This window comes from Mustela lutreola, chromosome 11 (assembly GCF_030435805.1).
Source record: "Mustela lutreola isolate mMusLut2 chromosome 11, mMusLut2.pri, whole genome shotgun sequence".
In the NCBI taxonomy this organism is placed as follows: Eukaryota; Metazoa; Chordata; class Mammalia; order Carnivora; family Mustelidae; genus Mustela; species Mustela lutreola.
Genome location: NC_081300.1, coordinates 27656404 through 27676072, shown reverse-complemented (window position 1 = coordinate 27676072; position 19669 = coordinate 27656404). Strand labels below are relative to the sequence as shown.

The following is a 19669-nucleotide window of genomic DNA, read 5'->3' as shown; positions in this document are numbered from 1 at the left end:
GAAGAGAAAATGGTCCAGAACAGAGCTCAGGAGAATGCTCATATTTACATGAGGAGTCAGCCAGGGATAGTGTGAAGGAGCAGCTAGAGAGGGGACCGATATGAATGCCAAAAAGAGGAGAGTGTGTCAAGGAGGGACGGTCAGCTGTGTGGACACCCTGAGCAGTCTCATGAGATGAGAACCAAAACCTGTCTTGGATTTGCCAACATGGAGGTCTTACGACAAGGGCAGCAGCAGCAGAAACCGGTCTGGGCTGGCCAGAGACAGGAAGGGAAGTGCCAAGAGTCCACCCACGTAAGCATAAAGCTAACGTGATGGCAGCCTACCCAGGGACACAGTTCTTCTGGGGCACTGTTCAGTGGCTTGATGAAAGCCTGGACCCGTTGGAGGGCAGGGTTTAGCCCAGCCGGGATTTCACCGTGAGAGAAGCATGAGAGAGGGAGTGGGGAAGGCAGAGCAAGGGTGTTGAGAGAAGAAAAATGATGGGCTGTGAAGTCTAAGTTGATTGAGGAGTCAAGGGAGGATATGGGGTGGGTGGAGCTGAGGGACTGGAGGTCTCTGGCAAGTGAAAACACTGGGCCGGCACGCTTGACCCGGTGAGCTGGAAGTCTAGAGAGAGAAGCAGACCTTTGAGACTTCATGGTTTGTGTGATGTCAAGTCCATGTGGTGACTATGGGAACCAGTGGCTAAAAAGAAGGGGTGGAGAAGGTCCCTGGAGATGAGGAAGACAAGGGTCTGCAAAGTCAGAGAAGGAAGTGATGAGTTGAGGTCAGTGAGGTCAGTGTCAATGTCCAGACATTGATGTTGCTGAAAATTATTGGAGTGGAGATGAAGATGACTCGTGGGAGCCCCTAAATTCTTCACTGAATGAGTGAATGACCAGGAAGTCAGGAACCTAGCAGTGGGCAGTGAGGGAATAGTATACACCTCAAAGAAGAGGGCTTTCTGCACCAGCAAGGTGGGAGGGGTCTGGAAGAAACAGAAGAACATGAATTCCTGTCATCGGGAGTAGGAAATAACCCCAGGAAAGGGCACTCATGCAAGCCCAGGAAAGGGACTTCCTCCGCTTTGGAAGAGAAACCTGCAGTCCCTTAGCAGTGTCTGCAGAGGTGGGCATGAGGAAGGCTGGCACCCCTGTTAGGGATCTGCAAACACCGTCCGAAGGTATGCTGTCTTGCAACTCGGGGGAGGCCTCATGGAACAGTAGGGAAAACTCTAGGTCATACTGAGAGGGGACCGTGCAGGTCCAAATCCACCTGTCAAGGAAACGGTAACGTAAATGAAGACATCCGTGAGCCGGAGGAGGCTGCAGAAGAGAACAGCTACGGTGGCCGAGTAGGAAGAAGCAAGCTCTATCAGGCGGCAGCCATAGTGAACCAGGAAACTGAGAACCGCGGGCAAAGGCTGCTCCACAAGCTGGTCATGGCCTGAGCTCTGGTCCAGGTAGCGAAGGGAGAGGGAGCCCCACACAGAGGGACCTCCAGCCCGGCACCCACAGCTTCTAGTGGATCATACCAGGACTGCTGCCTTAGTACTGTTCCTGAGGAAGGACGAGGAGGAAGGTGCTAGAAAGAGCACTGAGGGCAGAGGGAAGAGGGGAGGGGACTGGAGGTAGCCCATAATCCATAATCAATTTAAGCTCCACAGCAAGTAAGAAAATGGGTTTCTCTTAGAGCCCCACTCCATTGGAAGACTCAGGTCCATGTGTGGCTATCAAAGGGAAAGTGGGCTTACAAAGGCTACAGTAAAACAGCACAATGGATAATAGAAAAGGTAGAGAAAAAATGTCTCCGTGACCAGAAGAAAAAGAAAGGCATCTGTTCCCACTGCGTGGTCAGGGAACACTTCATAGCAGAAAAGGACTGTCCTCTGCAGGTGGGTGAATGGGGGCATGTTGAAAGGTAGGACCGCCCTGGTGGAGGACTGGCCCCAGGCCCTCCTGGCAACAGCGCTTGGTCCCATGCCTCCGGAGGACTCCATCCAGCCTCCGCCAAGTTCCTCTGGGCCCCATCCTGACTCACCCTTGTCCCCCTTTCCTCTCCAGTTGCAGGACCTCTGAGCAACCACCCCCGGAGGGAAATGTCTGATACTCACAGCAGACCTCTCCTGGCCGAGCCTCTTTCCAGCAGATGCAAACTTTATGAGTCAGAGTTTACCAACCCGAGCTGGCCCTCAAGCCCCCAGGATACACACCCGGCACTGCCCCTCCTGGAGATGCCCGAAGAGAAGGTGAGGAGAGTCCCTCCCAGCACGCCTCCCGGGTAGAAGGAGCGGGGTGGGCACACACTGCATAATGGCACGGAAGGGCAACTGCCCGGCAATGTTCTGTCCCCAGTCAGCACAGGCTCACACCCCTGCTTGGTCCTATTTGGCCTATGATGGAAAATGGGGTTCTGTGTGCAACACGATTTTAAAGACAAGTAGGGAATGCACACACTCACACACCAGTCTTCCAGCCAGTCCCCCACATCCTTCCGCTTAGACCTGCTCCCTTGACTTACCTTATCATCGGCTCCCAAAGGCAGGCCTGTGTCCAAAGGCAAGTTTTAATGCTCCCTGAACTGATACAGTGGAGAGGGACCCAGGACCACTAAAGTTTTGTTTTTAATGAGATAAAATCGATATACCGTAAAATTCAGCCCTCTAAAATATACATTTCACTGGTTTTTAGCATAATTACAAAGTCCACTAACATCACCACCAGTGAATTCCAGAATATTTTCATCACCTCGAAAAGAAACTCAAAACACTCATTAGCAATCACTCTGCGTTCCCTCCTCCACACCTGTCACCTCCCATCTGCTTTCTGTCCCTGTGGAGTTGCCTCTTCGGTACATTTCGTGTAAGTGGAATCATATAATTTACGGGCTTTGGTGAAATGCTTCTGTCATTTGGCATAATATTTTCAGGTGCATTCTTGTCGTAGCACGAATCGGTACATCATTACTTTTTATGGCCAAACCACATTTCATGGTGTGAGTATACTGTAGTTTATTGACCCATTCCTCGGTTGCTGGACATTTGGGTGTTTCCACTTTTTGCCTGTTACAAAAAAACGCTACCATGAGCATTTGTGTAAAAGGTGTTGTGCAAATACATATTTTTCTTTCCCTGGGTATACATCCAGAAGTGGAATTCCTGGGTCATATGGTAACTCTACGTTTAACATTTTCAGGCGCTGCCAGCCCGTTTTCCAGAGTCCCTGGGTCACTGTGGGTTCTCCCCAGCAGTGTACACGTCGTGTCCCTCCTCCTCCTTGTCAAAACTTGATACTGTCCTTTTATTAATGGCCTGGGTGGATGTGAACTGACATCTCACTGTGATTTTGATTTATATTTCCCTAATGTCAAGCTGATGTTGAGCATCTTTTCATGTGCTTACTGACCAGTTGTATATCTTCTTTTTTTTTTTTTTTTTAAGATTTTATTTATTTGACAGAGAGAAATCACAAGTAGATGGAGAGGCAGGCAGAGAGAGAGAGGGAAGCGGGCTCCCCGCTGAGCAGAGAGCCCTATGCGGGACTCGATCCCAGGACCCTGAGATCATGACCTGAGCCGAAGGCAGCGGCTTAACCCACTGAGCCACCCAGGCGCCCCTGTATATCTTCTTAGGGGAAAAAATGTCTTTTGAAGTCCTTTGCCCATTTTTTCAGTTGGGTCGTTTGTCTTTTTATTGTGGAGTTGTAACAGTTGTTTATATATTCTGGATATTAGGCCCTTGCCCATTATATGATTCACAAATAATTTCTCCCACTCTGTCTTTTCACAGTCTGGGTCGTGTCCTTAGAAGCACAAAGTTTGTGATTCTAAGTCTGATTTATCTATATTGACTTTGATTGCTTATGCATTTAGTGTCATATCTAAGAAACCGTTTTCTTACGCAAGGTCACAAAGATTTCATCCTATGTTCTTCTAACAGTTTTATATTTTAACACTCACATGTACGTCTTTCAACCATTTTGAGTTAGTTTTTGAATATGGTATCAAGTGAGGGTCTGACTTCAATCTTCTGCAAGTAGATACCCAGCTGCCCCAGCACCGTTTATTGAAAAGGCTATCCATTCTCCATTAAACTGTTTTGGCATTCCCATGACCGTAGTGCATGAATTTACTTCTGATCTCTCAACTTTATTTAACTGATTTATGTGTCTGTCTTTATGCCAGCACCACACTATCTTGATTATTATAGCTTTGTAGTAACTTTCGAAATCAAGACTGTGAGTCTTCCAAATTTATTTTCCTTTTCAAGGCTACTTTATTCTGAGACCCTTACATTTCTATTCTATATTACTTTAGGATCCGACTTTTAAAATTCTGCAGGAAAAAGAAAGGCAACTGGGGTTTTGATAGGGATTGTATTAAATCTGTAGATCAGCTTAAGGAGTACTGACATTTTTAACAAGTCTTCCAATCCATGGACACAGGATATATTTCCATTTATTTAAGTCCTTAATTTCTTTTGATGTTGTGTAGTTTTTAGTATAAAAAAACTTATACAATATCTTTAGTTTAGTATACAAGGCCCTTTTTGTTTAATTTATTCCAAAATATTTTACTCTTTTTCATGCAATCATAGAATCATTTTCCTCATTATATTTTTGGATTGTTCATTGCCTCTGTATAAAAATAAAATTGATTTTTATATGTTGATCTTCTACCTAGCAAATTTGCTGAACTTGTCTATTAACTTTAATAGTCTTTTGGAATTTTTTAAATAGATTTTTTAAGAAGATTCCATAAAACAGAATGTGCCATCTACAAATGGAGATGGTTTAAATTCTTTCTCTCTAATCTGGGTCCCTTTTGTTTGTATTTTTCTTACCTAATCGCTCTGGCTAGAACTTGCAGTACAGTGTTAAACAGAAGTGATGAGAACCAACGTCTTTCTCTCATTTCTCTCATTCCTGATCTTAAAGGGAAAGTGTCCCATCTATCACCATTATATATAAGCTGTGGGTTTTTAGTAAATAGCCTTAATTAAGTTGAGGAATTTCCTTTCTATTCCTATTTGCTAAATGTTTTTATCTGGAAGGGCTGTTAAATTTTTCAAATGGTTTTTCTCTGTCTATTGAGATAATCATGTGGGTTTTTTCTTTCACTTCATCAATATTAATAATTATGGATTTTTATATGTTGAAACAGTTTTGAATTCTGAGAATAAATCCCATTTGGCCATTAATTATTTTTGTATATTACTGAATCTGGTTTGGTAGTATTTTGTCAAGGATTTTTTCATCTGTATTTACAAAGCAGATTGATCTGTAATTTCCTTTCTTGTGAGGTCTTTGTCTGGCTTTGGTGTTAAGGTAATACTAGCCTCATAGAATGTGCTAGAAAGTATTGCACTCTCTTCTAGTTTTTGAGATCTATTAATTCTTTAAGGATTTGGCAAAATGTACAAGTAAAGCCATCTGAACTTGGGTTTTTCTTTGTGGGAAGTGTTTTGCTTGCTGTTTTTGTTTTTGTTCTACTAATTTAATCATTTACTTTGTTGTAAGTCAGTTCAGATTTTCTGTTTCTTCTTGAGTCAGTTTGATAACTTGTGCCTATCTACCTAGGAATGTATCCAGTTCATCTAGGTTATCTGATTTGTTAGCATACAATTATTCATTTCTTTAGAGTCCTTTTTCTTATAACCCTTTTTATTTCTTGAGGGTTGGTAGTAATGTCTCCTCTCTCATTTCTGATTCTGATAGTTTCAATCTTCTCTTTTTCCCTTGGTCAATCTAATAAAGGTTGGTCAATTCTGATCCTTGCAAAGAACTGTCTTTTAGTTTCATGGATTTTCTATAGTTTTTATTTTCTATTTCATCTATTTTCATGATAGTGTTTATTTTTCCTTCCTTCTACTTGCTTTGGGTTTAGTTCACTGTTATTTTTCTACTTTCTTAAAGTAAAAGGTTAGGTTGTCGATGCAGGATATTTCTTTTCTTCATATAGATCTTTACACCTACAGTATCCCTCAAATACTGATTTAACTGCATCTCATAAGTTTTGAAAGATTGTGGTTTTGTTTTCATTCATCTCAAAGTATTTTTCTAATTTTTCTTCTGATTTCCTCTTTGATCCATTGATTATTTAGGAGCACGTGTATTAATTGCCACATTATTTCCCAAATTTCCTTTTGCTTTTGATTTCTAAATTCACACCATCATGATCAAAGAACATACTTTGGGGGCACCTGGCTAGCTTAGTTGGTAGAGTCTGCAACTCTTGAATTTGAGGATGTGGGTTCAAGCCCCTTTTGTGTAGAGATTACTTAAAATTTAAATCTTTAAAGAAGAGAGAGAACAGGGATGCCTGAGTGGCTCAGTTGGTTAACTGTCTGCCTGCATGACCCCAGGGTCGTGGGATGGATACCTGAGTCAAGCTCCCTGCATAGCAGACAACCTGCTTCTCCCTCTCCCTCTGCTGCTTCCCCTGCTTGTACCCTCTCTCTCTCTCTCTCTCTCAAATAAATAAAATCTTTAAAAAGAGAGAGAACATCCTTTGTATGATTTCAATGCCTTTAAATTTATTTATACTTTTTTTATTGTAAAAATGCTTTATTTATCTTATGGCCTGACATGTGGTCTGTACTGGCCCCATGTCCTCACTCACTGCTACTCTAAAATTATAATGGGTATTGGATTGGCTGCACCTGCACGTCTATCACAGACTTTTTTATTTTTAAATATAACTGATTTTCTTTGCAATCCTATTTATTTTATTCATTTCCAAACAAGATTCTGAAAACAAGTCCAGGGTCTTGCCAAACTGACAGAAGGGATCCATAGTGCAAACGTTTACGAAACCCTGCAGTGAAGAATGTGTAGTCGTCCTGGAAGACTGGCCTGTGTGCGGCACACCCTGGGCAGCAGTAGAGAGTGGACAGGGGTCTTATGATCATTTATCTTTATCAGAACAGCTGACAAGCTTCTCTATCCCCAAGAGCTCCTGCTCTCAGAAAGCTGTATTGTATGATCGTTTGTCACGGTTTCTCTTAAAAGGATCTCCGGCCATCCAATGAAGACAGCCATATTGTGAAAATGGAAAAACCCAGTGAACGGAGTAAAAGGAGAGAAAGCGGGGCAGCCCATCAAGGCTCTGCCGGCGTGGGGGGCATCAGCCTCCTCCAAGCAGTGGGCTATCTCACGGGGGAGATGAAGGAGTGCAGGAGCTGGCTGAAAGGTAAGCAAACACCCGGGGAAGAAACAGCCTCCCTGAGACCTGGCTGGACGAAGCTGCTGCCTCGCTCACCCAGTGCGAGAAAGCTCACAGTCGGCGTGCTTCCGCCGAGTTGTCTGCGTGTAGGTCTGAGGTAGCCCAATAACTTGGAATTTCCGTGGTTTCAGAGTTAAATGTATTTCAATGATTTTAGTTCTTTGCAAATTCTTCAACCCTACACGGAATAGGTCCAAGACAACCACCTTAGCAACATATAAGCCATTCCCCAGTCGTTCCTTCCCTTGTTCCGCACCTATTACCGTGTGTCGAGGAGATGTGGATGTGGCCTTCGCCCGTGTTCCAAGGTTCGTGCTTTCCTTTCAATGTCTTTCTTGTCCTAGTGCCCCTCAACTAAATACTGCAATAAGCACCCCTATCCTCCTACCACACCCTACCCACACCTGTAGAGGCTGTCCTGGAAACCGAACGAGAGTGAGGTAGGATATATATCCCCTCTTCCAGGCCTGGCTTCTCCCCTGCCCCTGGCCCGGTCCTAGCTCAATGCAGTTGCAGCGCCGGGCTCAAAGCATTTCCCTGCCAGCTCCTTTCCTCCAGACTCCTTTCTCTGCTGCTCAGATACAGCTCTCACCTGAGCCACACGGCACAACACAACAAGAGAGTTTCCTTCCCACCTCAGCCCTTCCTTTGGACCAATAAATTTCCCTTGGAATGCTCCCGAGGCTTCCTTGCCAACCAAGCTGATGGCTGGAACAGCGTTAAATTGGTCTCAGCACGGTGCCTCAGTCTGTGTGGCAAAAACTAACACCCACTGGGGACTGATTGCCTCGCCACTCAGAGCCTTGGGCTGGGGGCCAGGCCGAAGGAGAGGAAGTGTCCGGGCCCCGTGCATCCCTGTTTGCCTTGGTTGGCGCACCAGCCAGTGGTCCAGCAGGGAAGCACAGGCTGGCCCCTGCTGATGGCTCTGCCGCTGTCTTTCAGATAAGCCTCTGACCATCCAGTTCACGGACTGGGTCCTGAGGGGGGCTGCCCAGGTGATGTTTGTCAACAACCCTCTCAGCGGGCTCATCATCTTCATAGGACTCCTGATCCAGAATCCCTGGTGGACAATTACTGGGGGCCTAGGGGCAGTGGTCTCAACCTTAACTGCCCTCGCCTTGAACCAGGACAGGTAGGTCCCTGACCCAGTGGTCGCAGGGTCTTGAGGTGGACAGATAGAGAAGTGTTTTACGTGAGTGATTAGCCAACCTTATCCTACCAGCCAGCCCAGAGTCTCCCGAAGATCAACTTTGAACCAGTCACTGGAGTTCTCTGTAGAATTAAACAGAATGAAACTATTCCTGTGCTTAAAGTAAGTGACAGCACTAGAATTCTTTTGACTGTAGATCCTTCTGGAAACATTTCCTGGAAGGCAGATGCAGAGCAACACTTAAGAGGCTCTTCCCTCATGGAGCCTACAGTCTAGTTGAGGCAAGAAATGTCTCAGAATAATAAGAGACCGTATATACTGGAGAGCTCAGAAAAGACAGACATCTCTCTCTGAGTGTTGGTAGGCGATGAGAGAGGGCAACATTTCAGCTGCAAATATGGGATCTGGGAGAGAGAAGAGAGAGCGCAGAGTGGAGGCAGGAGGTAGCACCGCCCCCCACCCCCATACTGGTGGCCACAAAATTCAGGAACAAGAACAAGTAGCATTTTATATAAGGGGAGCATTTCCTCAGACTGTGGCCCATGCCCCAAATGTTCCTGATGCCTGGAATCACCTGGACTGACTGTTAAGAAATGTGTCTTCTTCAGCCAACCACTTCTGTTCCCTCAGATAGTCCCACCCCCTGTGTCTGGGAAGGAGTGTTTTTAACAATATCCTTCTGGGTACTCCTGACGATCAGAGACATTTGGGATTGCCCGCATTCTTAGTGTTTTTCAATCTGGGGGTCATGCATTCATTTGTGGATCATGAATTAATTGTCAACAGCATTTTAAAAAATTAAAATCATTGAAATAGGAGGGGGAGATGAACCATGAGAGACTATGGACTCTGAAAAACAAACAGTCTGAGAGTTTTGAGGGGGCGGGGGTTGGCAGGTTGGGGGAGCCTGGTGGTGGGTATTAAGGAGGGCATGGATGGCATGGAGCACTGGGTGTGGTGCAGAAACAATGAATTCTGGTACACTGAAAAGAAATTTTTAAAAATTTAAAAATTAAAAAAAAAAATAGAATAAATTAAAATAGAGTCTTTCGTATATAGTAGATACTTTGCAATATTTTTGTTTCATTAATGTGGGACATGTTGTGTTTGTGGGGGAAGTATGGAGAAGGACAGAGAGAGAGAACTAGGTCATGCTACCAAATATATTCCCTCCTTATTGTGGGTTTCTGTCAAAAAGATTGAGAAGCGCTGTCATGCCTTGTTTCATGAGATTCTCACTGCCACTGCCCAAGGCAGAAAGTGAAGGTAAGAGGGTCCACACGTCACGAGTAAGAGAACAACAGCAGGGAGAGGCCAGGCGCTTACCCAGGGTGCCAGTCAGGGGGTGGCAGGGCTCGAGCTGGGACCCATGGTCTGCATCTTCCAGGCTGAGGTGAGTGCTCTCCGGGTCACATAGACAGCAGGAACAGCAAGGCCACAGACTCCCTGGTAAACACAGAGAGTGGGGTGTAATCAGAGCAGACTGTGGGGTGACCATCACCACACCTCCTTCAGACTCCCCCCGACATCTAGATGCCACCAAGGCAAATCTGTGAGTCAACTTGTCTCCCTTGAGAAGCCATTCATGCACCTCTCGGGTGGCCTTGGGGGACCACGCTGATTCCAGCAAGCCAGGAGGCCGTTCCAAATTGGATGCTGAGAGGCTGAATTCTTTAGGGTGAAGATCTGGTGTGTGACATAAAAAATGGGCTCCAGCCAGGGTTTTGTGTTTCTTTTTCAACCAGTAGTTTCCCTATTTCTCCTTATCATCTCACGGGCAGCTAGCACAGAACTGGGCCCCGGACAGGATTAACTCGTCTCACTGCTTCATCACCGTTTGGTAAAACTCACTTGAACTCTGTCCAGCCCACTGCCTCTTTAGCTATGTGACCTTGGGCTAGGGCTTCCCCTCCTGGCCCCATTGTCCTCATCGGTGAGAGCTGCGACTTATTATCTCACCTTCAAGGAGCCAGAGTCCCTTCCTGTGCTGACAGTCTGATTCTCTGACCTTCTTCCCAACCATAATCTACTGGTCAACTTGCCAGGCCATTCAAAGAGCTGCTTCATGGACCTCAGGATTGCAGCGGACACACCCACCACACCTGCCTAATCCTCCCAGACTTTTCCCTAAGATAACTGTGTGCCAGTTTGTGTTCCAAAGCTTTCTCCACCGGGTACCCCCACATCTCCCACTCAACATCCCACTCTTCCCAGGCAAGCACTTTCGCTTCTGCCTATCTAATCCTGCCATCCTTTCAAGCCCCCTCCTATAGAGAGCCACCCCTGATTACCTCAGTGCTCTCTGAACCCTCCTTTCTCACTGGACAAGCCCAGAACATACCCCAATAACTATATGGGATGGTTCTGTAATTGCTTTCTGAGGCTTCTCTCGCTGGCCATGTTCTAAGCACGTTCAGGACAGGAAGTCCCTTTTGACTGCTCCGTATTCTACTACCGTGCCTAGAAAAGACCCCAGCTTAGTTGCTGATAGGTCAGCACCGTGTTCTACACCATCAGGTCAAAGGTCCAGGTGCCCTACTCTGTATTCACATGCACATCCTTCCAAGGAGCCCTGCCTTCACCAAGAAAGCACTGACACAGCTGCGTGTTCTAATCATAACCACCCCGGACCCTCACCACCAGCCCTACTCCCCTACCCCCATTCCCATGACCTCCCCTACTTCCTGTCCACCGGTCCTACTCCCCACCTCCTGCATTAGCCCCTTGTCTCCCCTTATCCCTGCTACATTATCCCCTCTAGCCCAGACACTGCACTTCAGAGAGAGGAACTCATCAAGGTCAGCAACACTAATGCCTCACTGTCCTGATGGAACGTGGTCCTAATGAAGACCTTTTTGTCTTTGGGGTTAAACCTACCTTAATGTTTTTGATGGTCAGAGTGGGACATGAGGTAATGGTTTCGTTTTTGACAACCAAACCCAGAAGCCACCAAAGGTTTGGTAGAGGAGTGTTCTGAGAGGGGACATCTCCAGGGAGGGGCAGCTGTGGAGGGAGCCCTTGGATGTGGCCCTGATTTTTGTCTCCCCTGGACTCCCTTGTTTTCACTGTTCCCCCTACACTCTGTCCCTAGGGCCACAGGCCAGCTCCCAGGAGGGGCCAGGCGTCTTTGCTCAGTTTGCCTGAAGCAACTGGTATTAAAACCAAAAAAGTACTAAATTCTAACACTAAACAGAAATGGGAAAATGTAGATAAAGGCAAACACATCTAAAAATAAGTATTTTTCCCAAACATGAGTTTCTGCTTTTCAGATAGATTTTCTAGTCCCGGGGACATTCTGAGCGCCAGTGGTCTTCCCTCCCAACCCCCGCCCGTCTCCAGCTGCTCCATACGTTCATAGCCTCAGGAGCAGGCCACCTACTGTCCCATGTCCCATGCAATGTCCCCCCACAAGTGCCATGTGTTCGGCTTTTCTTGTTGGCAACTCCGCAATGACGTCCCCTCCCGCCCTCCAGCTGCTCGCACTCTCCCCCATCCGGCTGAGCTGATCTCCTGGCCTCTGCAGAGCTGAAAGCTCCCTTCCTTCCAGACCTAAGCCATGGCCTCTGCCCAGCAGGAGCCCTCCTCTCGCCAGAGCTCCCTCCCTCCCTCTCAGGGAGCTCCTGCTTCCAGACGCCTCTGCTGGGCACACATGGTCACTCGGTGAAGAACTCACTCTAGCATTCACATACGTGCATTCCACGACTAGGCAGGGCCTAGAGCCCTCTGTGCACCAGACAGACACTGGTGTCTGTTATTACAATGCTGTCAGTCAGACGAGCTCCAGCGGGCAACTTCCAGTCAAGGACAGAGACAAGGCTCAAGCTCAGACAGGTGTCTTGCGGTGATTTGCCTGGTCCCTCGGTCACCCCATTCCCTTCTCCCAGCCAGCAGAGCTATGGCGAGGATCAAGGGCAGTGTTCATTAGCATCCAGGAGAGAGGCTTAGGTGCACATAGACTTCCCTGATGAAACGAAGAGAGAATAGACTCGGGCTCGGCTTCTCCCCTCCTCTGGGCCTCTCCCTGCCCTGCAGAGTGGAGAGGCACGGACACAGCCCCAGAGGGCTCAGCTCCTCCACGCTGGGACACACTGTCGTCCTCGGAGGGAGGGCAGGTCACAAGTATAGCTCACACAATGCAGTGTGCAGTCAGAATGCACTCTCTCCTCCTCTTTCTCTTCCTCCCTTCTCACTGTCTCCTGTACACACACACACACACACACACACACACACACACACACACACCATCCCCAGTGTCATACCTCAGGTTTCTGTTAGATCCCCCACTGTACTTAGCAGTCCGAGACCCCCCTGAGAAGCTAAGAGGCGAACTCAGACACAGTGAGAAGACTTAATTCTAGAACAGCAAGGGTAATCGGGTCTGTGGGGAGGGGCGTATCTAGGAAGGTGCTGGCAATCGCTTCTCGGCCTTTTGGTTAAGACAGTGTAAGAAGGTGCTGGCAGCCGCGAGACTGCCCAGAATCAGGAGTAAGCTGACTTTTTCCTGGGAGTCCCAAGGGGGCCCTACAAGCACCACCAAATTAAAATGCAAACTGTCTCTTCCCCCTCTGCCCAGGTCTGCCATCGCCTCCGGCCTCCACGGGTACAATGGGTTGCTGGTAGGACTGCTCCTGGCCGTGTTCTCTGAGAAGTGGGACTATTACTGGTGGCTTCTGTTTCCTGTGACCTTCACGGCCATGACCTGGTGAGACACCTCATTCCTTCTGCTCACAGACCCACGGGGCCCTGAGGTGCTTACGTCTTCCCCTGGACGGGGACCTGGACCCCCTGGAGCCCAGGGCTTCCTCGTCAGACTGGCTTGTCCCACAGGACATAGTGAAGATCCACGAATGTGGCTGCGATACAGCAGATCATTTTTTTATTCTGGAATAACAGGAACCCTTTAGAGCAGCAATGAGCACAGGTTTTTTATAGTGCTAATAATCTTCCTTGAATGATAGTTTTAATAATAAAGGCTAACATTTATTGCAGATTTCCTACAAGCCAGGCACAGAGCTAAGCCAGGTGAGGTTACTATTGTCCCCAGTTTACAGGAAGGAAGACCAAGACATGAAGAGGTTAAGTAACTGGCCCCAGGTCATACTTTCACAAAGTTTTTGATGATGAACCCAGAACCTCCAGGCTACATGGGAATCATCTAAACCGTGGCCTGACCAAGACAGAAAAGCTAAAAACGCACCTGGGACAGGATCCCTCTTGGAGCAGAATGTCTATAATGAAAGCACAGAAGCTTTGAACGAGAAGCATTAGTCAAGATCCTGCTGTGCAATCACATCATTTTGCAAAGGAATAAAAAAGTCAGGAGGAGGGGTCTTGGGAACCAGTATTCGTGGGGAGCCTGGGCGGGCTAGGCCTTAGCTCAACCGCATCCCTTCTCCGCTGCTCTGTGGTGCCTGAGGCCGGGTTGACTTGAAGGCCTGCCAGCCCCAGAGGGCAGGAGCCTGAAGGGACCCACGTCCTCCAGTTTGTACCCTGTGGCTCCGAGATAGGCTGACTAATTTTTAACATCTCTAAGAAGTCCATGGCTTTCCTTGGTTCCTGATATTACTAAAACCAGTTAGTTTAATTTAGTTTAAGTACTGAGTTATTACTTTTTAGTAGTGCTTGTAAATGAATTACATTAAGCATTCTGGGCAATTTATGTTTCTTCTTAGGGTTTCTGTCTTTCTGAAGCCACTGGAACAAAAAGCTACAGTAGCCATCTCTGCGGGGGTTTCAATGCCCCCACCTGCCCTTATGTCTGGGGTAGCAGACCTTGTCTTCATTCGCACACATTTGGGTTAGAACAACACAGATGAAATCTCTAAGCAAGTTCCACAGGCACTCTGTCCCCGGTGGCCGTCTGTCTACAGTGCCCCACCCCTAACCCCATGCCCCAATTTAACAGACAAAAAAGCATCCAGGACCCAACTCTGCGGTGATTCCAGTGTGTTCACTAATCTAATCGTGTAGAACCCAAAATCCAGCCCATTAGGTAGGCATCAGTAGTGCCATTTTCCAGATTTAGCCAACAAATATTTGCTGAGTGCCTGCTATGTGCAGGGACTATTCTAGATGCTGGGGATACTTGTGAACAAGAGATGATCTCCATCCTCTTGGAGCCTATGTTCTTCTTGACAAGGATAGAAATAATGTCCCCAAGTAATTAATTAAAAAGATCTTGTCAAGATTTGATTAGTGCCATGAGGAAAGCAAAACAGGGTGAGCGGGAGAGAGAGTGAGTCCAGTGATTCCAGACGTGTGTGGTCAGGGAAGGCCACTATGTAGAGGGAACGGGGGTGATTTCACCTAAATGATAAAAGGCAGCTTCCCTCTGACGATCTGATGCAGACCCCAACTGGAGGAGTGCCCGTGTTCAGGAAACAAGACCATGGGTCGGGGGCGGGGGTGGGTCATGCCCAGTGAACGAAGGAGTGGCAGGAGGCGAGGGCAGAAGGAAGCGAGAGCTAGACCCCATTTGCTTTGAAGATCGAGCAAACTTTTTGATTTTTATTACAACTGTGATGGGAAGCAGTTAAAGCTGTTTTAAATAGAGATGTGATAGGATATGACTTAAATCTAAATAAATCACTCATGCCATGTAGAGAAAGGATTTTAACTGGAACAAGAGTGGATGCTGGCAGCATCGTCAGGAACCCACAGAGAATTGAGAATGGTCTGGACAAGGGTGATACACAGGAATGCGGGGAGAAATGGTTGGGCTTAGAGTGTATTTTAAGGAAGGTGTGGGCAATAGGACTCGCTGGGAGGCTACGCAGTACTGGGGGTAGGAAGCAAAGAAGATTCCCTGTACTCCTTCAGTCTACCTAAGCACCTGGCTTGATGGACAAGACACAGAGGGAAACAGGTCGGTGGTGGGAAATGGCACAAATCAAGTGTCCTTTCGGATATATTAGGCTGTAGACTTCCAAGGAGAGATGTTGACGAAGCAACATCTACGAACATCTATGTAGATGTCCTACATAACATCTACGAAGTCGTTGTACAAATCCAGAACTTTGTGATACAGTCAAGAATTGGAGGGCAGAAGCATACGGAAGATATTTTGTCCTTGGGAGTCAAGGATATCACCCAGTAAAATTAAGAAAGAGAAGACCCAAGACATTAAGTAAAATTAAGAAAGAGAAGACCCAAGGCAGAGCCATAGGATGGATCTTCCAATATTTGGATGCCCTTTAGCAGAGGTGGGGAATAACCACAAAGAAGAGGTCATGAGGAGTGGCGGGAGAAGCAAGAAGCAAGCTAAGAAAGGGCAGAGTTGTGGTAGCACAAACAGAAAGTGTTTCAATCCCATTGGGAGTGTCCAGCTGTCAAATGATAGGAGCAGGGAATAGCCATGGATTTGGCAGGATAGATGTCATTGGTGAACTGGACCAGAGCCACTTCTGAGGCGTGGGGAGAACATACACAGGATTGGAATGGGTTCAGAAAAGAAAGGGGGTAGAAAGACGGGGCACAGCCATCTTTTGAGCAGTAACTGCTGTGAAGGGTGGTGGAGAATTGGGGCAAACTCTCTGAAGGGGACATCGGGTTAGAGAAGGAGAATGTTTACAGGTAGAAGATACTAAAGCCTGCTCTAGACTTACGAGAATGATCTAGAGAAAGAGGAGAGACTGAAGCTGCAGTACTGAAGTCTTGAAGATGGATTGGATCCTGAAATATATTGGCAAAATAAAGGAGGGACACTCTCATGATGTGCCAAAGGCAGAGAGGAAGAAGGTGTGGGAGCCGGGCCATTGGAGTGTATGGAGCTCATGGTTGGGAAATTGAAGCATTTCCCATCTCATCATTTCTGTTCCTTCAAAGAAGTAAAGCAAGATGCTGAAACTAAAGGGAAGCAGTGAAGTTTTGAGGAAAAAGGAGAAAATGTGAAATATTTGTCTCAGCAAGCTGGAGAGTTCATTTGCTAAAGCTGTGTGGTGGGGCTTTCAAGCAGTCTTAAATGCCCGTTGGAGACTCATGGTCGTGAAGGGAGACCAGTCAGCCAGATCACGTGACTCCTTCATGTTTCGTCCAGCAGCTTGCTGTGTGTGGAAGATGCGGGGGGTTAGGGGTCTCCCGTGGCTGGTCCCTTGAAGGAAAGTACAGCTCAGGGAGCTTCAGTGCCTGGTGCTGCTCACTCAGTAAGTGTAATAGTTAGGATTTGGACCCAGCTCTGTCTGCCTCCAAAATGCATGCTCTTCCCAAGGAAGAGGCCAAGAAGAGAGAGGACACAAACCACCGAAGGTTCTGTCTTCATGGGGTGGCTTCCAGAGTAGCTCAGAACATCTGAGCTGAATCCAAGCCCGCACATGACCTCTACGTGCCGTAGCAGCTGCCTCCCACGAGGACAGACTTCTACAATGTTATCACAGCCCAAGAGAGTAGCTGCTGTCCATCCTGATGATCCAAAGGCAATCCATGGTATTTCTAAGGATGACATTTTGTTTGATTTTCTTGGTTTAAGAAATAAGGAGATATTTAATTTATAAATGTTTCTATTCAAAACAAATTATAACACTTTAAAATGTTGCTTCTCAAAGAGTCACCTTAAATCAAACACTTTATTCCCAGTTCCAGATAAGTTGGACCACTAGAGTCTCAAGGGAGTCGGGAATGGCCATGCCAAGGAGAGGGGACAGTGGGTGGCACTGTGGCCAGACCCAACAAGACGGTATAAACCTAAGGATAGGATGAGCACAAATTAACCTTTATCCCTCTCATCTTCAGCCCACTTCTTTCCAGTGCCTTGAATTCCATCTTCAGCAGGTGGGACCTCCCGGTCTTCACGCTGCCCTTCAACATGGCGGTGACCCTGTACCTGGCAGCCACCGGCCACTACAACCTCTTCTTCCCCACGACGCTGGTGGAGCCCATGTCTTCAGTGCCCAACATCACCTGGACAGAGATGGAGATGCCCTTGGTAAGTTCCCCAGCGGCAGCTGAGTTGGGACCCCTGCTTCCATCATACAGCTTCTCCGTAACCAGCCTGTGGATTACCCAGGCTCTCCGCTTCTCCAGAGGCAGCTCCAAATGACGGCCCTGGACAAGGGCAGGACAGGGAAGGGCCATGCCAGCTCCCTATACTCTTTCACCAAACCCTCACTGAAGACCCGACATGTGCCGGCACATTATCGGACACGAGGAGTCCACGGGGACTGAAAGGACAACAGCCTCTCTGCCCCTTTGCAGTGCACACTCCCCACGGGGACACAGACAGTAAACAAGTGCACAGACGAGTGCCGAGTTGATGCTATGCAGCACTGGGGTTCGGGGAGAAATACTAAATGGCTGGGGGGAGGGGCAAGACACCAAAATGAATATTTAAAATTAGGATTTTAAAGATATTATCCGTAAAAGATGGGGATGAATTTTCACGTACTTTCCATCTCAGTGGGTCTCAAGCAGGGCTGATTTTTCCTCCTGAGCAGGGCAAATGTCTGCAGATACTTTTTAAACTGTGTAAACTAGGGGGAGGGGTGCTCCCGGTAACGAGCAGGTTGAAACCAGGGATGCAGTCAAATGTCCTGCTACGCACAGGGCAGCTCTTCCCACGATGAAGAACTGCGCAGCCCCAAATGCCATAATACTGAAGTTGAGAAACTCTGCTTTACATCCACCTATCATAAATGTACATATTTATTTATTCTACTGATGTCTAGACACTGGGGATAAAGAGATGTCACAAAAATCTAACGTAAGATTAAATATATAGAATTGTAACCTTTGGCCTTGTTGATGCACAATAGAGAAGGCTAAGCGCTCACACGAGGGCAGGTTTATTACTTACCGGACACTGTTCCAAGCCCTCGGCTTCTGAACTCGTCTAACCAGCCCTCATGATAGCCCCATACTGTAAGTACTGTCATTATCCTCATTCCCAGATGAGAAAACAGAGGCGCAGAGCCAATTGTTGCCCAGCGTCAAACTGCAGCTTGTGCCCGAGCGTAAAACCCAGGCAGCCTGCTGCAGAGCCCAGGGGGAACAGTGAGGGGAACCCTCTGCTTCCCCGTGCAGTCCGGCCCTCATTGGGTGTCTTTACTAAGTGCTGGAGTGTTCTCTACCTTCCCCCAAAATCCAACGCCCTCCATCTTTCCCCCATTGGTTCTGGCTTGACTTTCTAGAGTCATTCAGAATATCTTTTCCATGGTTGCCTTTTGAATGCTTGCAGACATACCCCATGTCTTCAGTACTGTTGGGACAACCTGATTTCGGAGCCCTCACCACCCGGCCGAGCCTGTTGTCCAGATGTACTGACTGTAGTCTAGATGTACTGAAACCCCTGGGGGGCTCAGCTCCAGGACCACAGCTTCTAGGGCAGAGCGGGGAGCGTGGCTCTGGGCTACATTCTGACCCGCAGCCTCTCGGGACAGGAAAGACTCCCAGACCCCTCGTGCAGATGCTGCTACCAACCACACAAAACCTTTTTTAAAGATGTTGTCTTTGTAAAGTTTTGTCTGGGGCCGGAGCACGGAGCCGGTTTTCAAAGGAAAGCCCAGCCTCTGCTGTGGAAAACAGCAGAGATGGGAGCAGGGGCAAAACCCTAACTCTGATAGGATCGCCAGTGGTCCTCGTCCGAGAATTAGGCACACTGCCTTAGAGACACAGACCCTTCTGTCCTTAAGCCCTAACCACGAGGTGGGCTCCAAGTGGCCCTGCCAAAGGGAAGGGCCCCGGCGTCCCCCCCGACCCCCGCCACACACTGTGAGGCTCTGCAGTCCGGCAGCAAGGGGACCGCTGATGGGGGAGAGCCACAGACAAGAGGGGCCTTTTGTTCATCTTCACCGTAACTAGAAAGTGGCAGGCCAACCAATCCACGTCATCCACAAATCCACAAATCCATCCAAGCTCCCCATCCAAGCTCCCCATCACACCACTGCTCTGACCCCCGGCTCCTTTTCTTCCAAACCATCCACAGCCCAACACCCCTTCCCTCCTTCTCTTTAAAATAATGACGAGAATGACTTCCTTTTTGTTCATCCAAACTGTCGTCTTTACAGGAGAAGCGTCCGGGGTAGGGGGTAGGAAGGAGGCCGGTGCTCAGTACATTTCCATGCACACCCGACTGCCACCTTCACCCCAGAGTGTTGGAAAGCAGGTGGAGGGGGAGGGAGGCAGTCCCGGGGCCACAGTTCACCAAGCTAAAATGCGGATCCCGGCATCCGGCAGAGGAAGCAGCTTTCTGAACTCGGGCTCCATTCGGAGGCTACTACTTGTCCCTCATTCCTCTCATTCTTGACTGCTTGCCTTTCAAACCTGTGTTCCCAGGGGGAAGGGGGGAGCTGGAACCCCCTCCTGCATTCCTCAGACGTGGGGAAG

General features: G+C 47.8%; 1 protein-coding gene across 1 annotated transcript in view; it reads left to right on the top strand.

The window, feature by feature from the left end:
* The first annotated feature begins 807 nt into the window (after positions 1–807).
* Positions 808–19669, top strand: part of SLC14A2 (solute carrier family 14 member 2) — a 53864-nt gene continuing 35002 nt past the window's right edge. The window contains exons 1-6 of the mRNA XM_059140186.1: positions 808–1165; positions 2046–2230; positions 6990–7170; positions 8146–8335; positions 12927–13055; positions 17081–17273. Of these exons, the coding sequence (XP_058996169.1) occupies positions 1039–1165; positions 2046–2230; positions 6990–7170; positions 8146–8335; positions 12927–13055; positions 17081–17273 (1005 nt within the window). The 5' untranslated portion in view covers positions 808–1038. The remainder of the gene's footprint in view (positions 1166–2045; positions 2231–6989; positions 7171–8145; positions 8336–12926; positions 13056–17080; positions 17274–19669) is intronic.